The 6177-nt window shown below is 37.8% G+C and overlaps 1 protein-coding gene across 1 annotated transcript; it reads right to left on the reverse strand.

The window, feature by feature from the left end:
• Window positions 1–1232: 1232 nt before the first annotated feature.
• On the reverse strand, window positions 1233–1976 carry LOC148946896 (uncharacterized). The gene has a single exon (XM_089096459.1). The coding sequence runs from the start codon at window positions 1974–1976 to the stop codon at window positions 1233–1235; it is 744 nt and encodes a 247-aa protein (XP_088952585.1).
• Window positions 1977–6177: the final 4201 nt, after the last annotated feature.

Genomic DNA, 6177 nt, shown 5'->3' on the forward strand with positions numbered 1-6177 from the left:
CATTCTCATGACGATTTTTTTCTGCCATCTCTTCAAATTGAACTAGCACTAGACTTAATTTATAGGTAGTGTTAATTTCAAAGCTGGAAATACCTGCAGAACTCATGCAGGTAAATGATCGCTAGGTAGCAGAACTAAGAAGGACGAATTTCAGAGGTTTTTTAGCACTTCTTTCACATGTTTTGAAAATTCATAGTGGCAACCCTGTATTTTGGCTTTTTTTCTGGAGGGCCACTAAAAGTGTCCTTTTTTGAATGATTTGGACACTTTTGTCCCTAAAAGTTTTGGCAACCCTGATCCTTGTATGGTATATCAAATAAATACGTCCAAGTAATTAGTGATATGTACAAGAATGATATTGCTGCGGTTAAGCTAGGAAATGAGGTTAGTTGCTGGTTTTGTATTAAATCAGAAGTTAAGTAGGGTTGCTTTATATCCCAATTTATATGGCTCATTTTGATGGTCTTTATTCTAAGGAGCACAGCATAGGCAATCGGAGGACACGGAATCAATTGGGGAGGTAAAACTTCTAGGCTTAGATTAGGCTGATGATTCAGGCATCCTAGGTGAAAATGTTAGAAATATGAATGAATTTTTTGAGGTTTTGAGAATTCAGGGTGCAAGAATAGGTTTGAAAATTAATGTTTAATCAAAATTAATTTTCATCTTCAATTCAATTTATTTATAACCTGTCAAAACAAAAAAGGGCGCAAGTCCCCTAAATGACAGAGTACATAAGAGAAACAAAAGAAAAAAGGCAAGAAAACTTATACACTTAAATAAGTAGTTTTTACAATCATAATAATCGTAGACATAATCACAAATCATATTTCATAATCACAAGATAAGACATAAATCAAAAGACATAAAAAAAACGCATAAAAATAAAGAGGACCAATCATGATTTAATTTACTGGCGGAAGATTTAAAATCTTTTACTCTTTTATCAATAATTGTCGAAGGGAAAATGAGCTTAAATTTTTGGGACAAAAAAGAGTTACTAGTCCAAGGGGGCATATGTAAAAGGAATTTAGCAAATTTAAAATAAATCCGATGAACAACTTTTTTTTTTGGAAGCAGGAAAAAATTGCCAAATAGGAGACAGAGCAATAAGATAAGGAACAGCTAGACTATTGTAAATTTTATAACGATGAAGACGACTATGATGGGTAACGTTAGAGAAAACTGACGCATAAGCTAACCTTGTCTTTTTCAAGATTTTGAATTGGAAGCTAAATAGTTTCCTTAATTGAATTTCCAATGGACATTCCCAGGTAAATAAGGCTTTTAGAGGGGGGGATACAAGTTTCAGTAAGTTGGAGGGATTTATCAGAGTATCTCACTGACGTTTGACGTACGGTTGACGTTTTGCGACTCAGATTTAGGATATCATCAGCATACGTAAATAAAGAGACGTCTAAACCCCCGTAAATACAGGTGTACTCAATAGAACTTTGGGCTGGAATGACTGAATTAGTAAAAAGGGCGGGGGAAGTGAGACCTCCTTGTCTAATGCCCTTTAGCACATTAAAAATCTCTGAACCGCGCTTCATGTTGGCACGAAGATGTTTATACATGTATCGAAGACACCTTATAACTGAGAAGTCAACCCCTCTCTTTAGAGCTTCTACCAAAATCTGGGCAAAAATATACGAATCCAATGCTCTGGCAATGTCCAGTGCACATAGAAGAATAAAATCCCCGGAACCTTCCACATCTGCAAGAACCGTAAAAAGGGAAAAAAGAGCATGCTCACGACTAAGTTCTTTCTGAAAACCGAACTGATGCGCAGGCACAGAACACTCTTGGGAAATATCTCTAAGAAAAACAGACTCAAATATTTTGAAAGTGGTGCTTGAGACGGCTATAGGCCGATACGATCGACAATCATCGAGATCCTTTTTCCCTTTTTTCGGAATAGGCGTAATCTGGCCAATACAAAATTGTTGAGGCACAATACAAGAAGAAACAGACATTTGAAAAAGTAACGAAAGGTGCTGCACCAAAAGACTACTAATCTTCAAAGTGTTTAGCAGATATTAAATCAACACTGACAGAAGATTTTTTCTTAATTTTTTTTAGATTAAGCTCAATATCAGACGGCGTCACTATAAAAGCAGAACGAATAGAATTAGCAAGCAAACGGTCAAGCTCTTTTTTCATATTTACTTTCTGCAACAAGGTCAGGTGACGAAAACTTACTTTTATAACAATCAATACAGATTTTTTCTGGAATACTACCGACAGTAGTCCGGTCACTGCGTTTAAAACTTTTCCACCAAAGTGAAGGATCACTAGCTATCTTATCAACATTTTTTTTGAATCAACATTATTTTGTGGTCTTTAAGGGCTCTTGTGAACTTTCTTTTTGTCTTCAGACGCAATTCGTTTATTATACCGGAGCGCGGTTTGTCGGATTCGTACCAGATTCGGAGCCACAATTTAGCTGAATTACAAGTTGCAACAAGACTTTGATTTTTAGACCAGTCGGTGATTTCCGTCTTTTTGCGAATCATCGAATCATCTGCACAATCTAAGTCTAGGTGTTTTAACTATTTGATTCCATGCTCTTCCATAGCCTTTGTCGTGTTCCATAGGATAAAGTCCATCAAAATAATCCATGTAAATGAGGATAGTATGCAGCCCCGCTTAGCTATTGATTCAATACTAAGCCAGCTACTTACCTCATTTCCTAACTCGTTCTCGTATATAGTGCTAATCACTTTAATGTACTGATCTGGTATACCACGCAAGGGTAGGACCTTACTAAAGCTCTTCTATTGACTGAATCAACTGCCTGTTCGGAAACTTTAAAACTGAGGACTAAAGGGGTCTGATGATTCAGGTCAGCCTCTTATAACTTATTAGTCTAAGAGATGAAATTTGGTTGACACATCCTCTCCCATTCCTAAAATGCAATGTTCTTTTCATAAATTTTATCTACAAAATCTCTATGTCCAAAAAGTGTCATCATACTAAGTAATTTGATTTCTATAGAAACCAAGCCAATGCCTCTATAATTCACTCTTATCGCTCTTCTTACAAAGGGTTTTTGATTAAACTTTTCCTAAGATTGCTTGGTACTTACCCTTTTTTAAAATTAATAAAAAAGAACTTCCTTTAAAAAGATGTTTTTCAAAGGCAAGTAAAGAGCCGTGTTAAACTCAAAACCTGAAGAAATAAAGTCCTATTAAGAGTCGAATCCTATTGAGAAATCCTATTAAGAGACATTTTAATAGTTGATAATTGCAAATCAAAAAGACCACAAATCATAGACGGTGCAATAGCGCTGTAGCGTAGTTGAAGGGTCCGGAAATTATGTCTTTGAGGATCCCACCCCCCAAGCCATCAGGGCAAGGGTTGTAATTTATGCTCTGGGGGCATATAAAGTTCTTATAGAAAGGGTGGTCATATAAACTTAGGAGGGAGTTCATTGTATTGGTAAGCAGAAGTTCTAGTGCCCTTTTTAAGAGTCAAAGTGATCAAAGGGGAGCTACCCCCCCCCCCACACACACACACGTCGTATTTTCCCGAAATGTATCCAATAGAAATTTTAAGATTGCCATTTTATTCAAAATAGTCTAATTATCAAATAGTAAGGCTTTTGGGGTTGAAACAAACCCTCAGAGCCTGGGGGCAAGGATTTTAAGCTGTGTCCCCGGGGTATTTAAGGTTTTTATGGAAGAGACTGTTGTGTAAACTTTAGAGGAGGCTCATTGGGTTGAAAATTGGTAATTCTAGCTTCCTTTTAAGAGTCAAAAGTGATTTAAGAGCAACCCCCACGCCCGTCGTTTCTCCAAACACACCCAATAAAAGGTTTGTTCACCGTAGTTGAAGGGTCCGAAAATTATGTCTTTGAAGATGACAACCCTCATCCCCCACAGCCTCAGGGCAAGGGCTGTAAGTTACTGCCTGGGGGCATACGAGGTTTTTTAAAGAAAAGGTGTTCGTATATACTTCGGGGGGGGGGGGGGGGGTTTGTGGTGCTCATTTGATTGGTATTTAGAAGATCTTGTGCTCTTTTTAAGAGTCAAAGTGATCGGAGGGCAGCTCCCCCCCCCCTCCCCTTACACACACACCTCATGTTTTCCCGAAATGAATCCAATAGAAATTTTGAGATAGCCATTTTATTCAAAATAGTTTAAAGATCATATAATAAGGCTTTTGGGGTTGATACAAACCACCAGAGCCTGGGGAGTAAGGGTTGTAAGTTATGACCCGTGGGCTTTTAAGCTTTTTATGGAAGGGGTGGCTATATAAACTTTAGAAGTGGCTCATTTGGTTGAAAATTGGAAGCTATAGTTCCTCTTTAAGAATCAAAGTGACAAAGGGCAACTAGTCCTCCCCCAACTACCCCTCCTCCAACTACCCCTCCTCCAACTACCCCTCTCGTCACCAAACCCATCTGATTGAAATTGTGAGATAGCCATTTTGTTCAAAATAGCCCAAAGAACATATAACAATATCTCTAGGGTTGACAAAAGCCCTGGGGCAAGGGCTGTAAGTTACGCCCTGGGGTATATAAGGTTTTTACCGAATGGGTGGTCGCATGAACTTCAGATGGGGCTTATTTGATTTGAAATTGGATGTTATAGTGCCCTTTTTAAGAGAGAAGGGATTTGAGAATAACCAGACCTCCTCCCCCTACGCCCATCATTTCTGAAAACAAACATCCAAAAAAAATTTTGAGACATCTATGTTTTTCAGCATTGTTGAAAAGTACAATAATTATGCGTTTGGGGATATCAACCACACCCCCACCCGAGGCATCAGGGCTGCAAGTTAAGCAATTTGTTCATTTTTTACATAAAGTATATGTTATTGAGAAACGGGATGCATGTTTGACTTTTACTTTCCCAAAATACGAAGGGCATTGAGGTGAGTCTTTCAGGGAATGTTGAGAGGAGTGTTGTGCTAAATCAAAACATGTTATGTGTATATGGTTTGTCAAAAGGCCTTAACTCCTGAATGACTAAGTATATTAATTTGGAATTTTCAGGAAATGATAAGGGAGATGATCAATTGACCAAAAAGGCATTATTTGTACGCTGCTACTGCTACAACTACCACTGCTTCTACTGGTACCATATCTACTACTACCACTACTATTACTAAAACTACTACTTTTGTAGCGAGTACTACTGAGGCTGAGGATATTGAAATAAACATATGAGGAAACGTGAAGGGAAAGTTGAACTAAATCAAAACATACTATGTGCATACAGATTGCTGATACGGGCGTATCAGCAATATTTTTGGAACGGCTTACCGTATCAAGAGCAAAACTTCAGGGGAATCATGAGTGGTATGTTCAGTTGACCAAAAGGTAAAATGTACCTGCTACTATTGCTGCTTCTACTGTTCCTACTAGTACTACTACCACTACAAGTATGATACTAGTACAATTCAGGCTACGCGTATGAAGGTGAGACTTTGACAGAGTATTGAGGGGGACCTCGAACTAAATCAAAACACAATATTTAGACGCAGGTTGTCAAACGGCCGTATCAAGAATGGATTTGGGTATTAAGCTGGAACTTTCAGCAAAAACCTAAAGGGGAAGATCAACTAACAAAAAAGGAATATATGCATGTCACTACTAACACCAATACCACTGATACTTTTACTAATACTACTACTGCCAATAAACTACTCCAACTACTACTTTAATTGCAACAACTTGTAAGGCTTAGAGTATTAAGATGACAAAGGCGTCAAAAGGGGACATCAGAAATATTTTTGGAACGGCTTACTGTTTCAAGGTGAAACTTCCGAAGCATCATGAAAAGGATGTTCAACTGAGGAAAAGACAAGATGTACATGCTACTACCGCTTTAATACTGCTGATATTGCTGTTACTACTAATACAACACTAACACTGCATCTACCGCAACTACTGTGATTACTATCAAGGCTAAGTCTCTGACGGTAAAATTTGAGCTGATATTGATGGCGAATTCAAACTAATAAAACACACATTGTGCATTTAGATTGTCAAAAGAGCATACCTTAAGAATTGATTTGTGCATTAAGTTGGAACTCTCAGAGGATGCTTAAAAGGGGAAGATCAATTGACCAAAAGGTAATATGTGCACACTACTACTAATACTACTATCGCTGCTGTATTTACTAGTTCTACTGCTACTATTAGAATCACTCTAAATGGTACTTCTATCG

This window comes from Artemia sp. Qi Xiang Cuo, chromosome 11 (genome assembly GCF_049724085.1).
Source record: "Artemia sp. Qi Xiang Cuo chromosome 11, ASM4972408v1, whole genome shotgun sequence".
Taxonomy (NCBI): Eukaryota; Metazoa; Arthropoda; class Branchiopoda; order Anostraca; family Artemiidae; genus Artemia; species Artemia sp. Qi Xiang Cuo.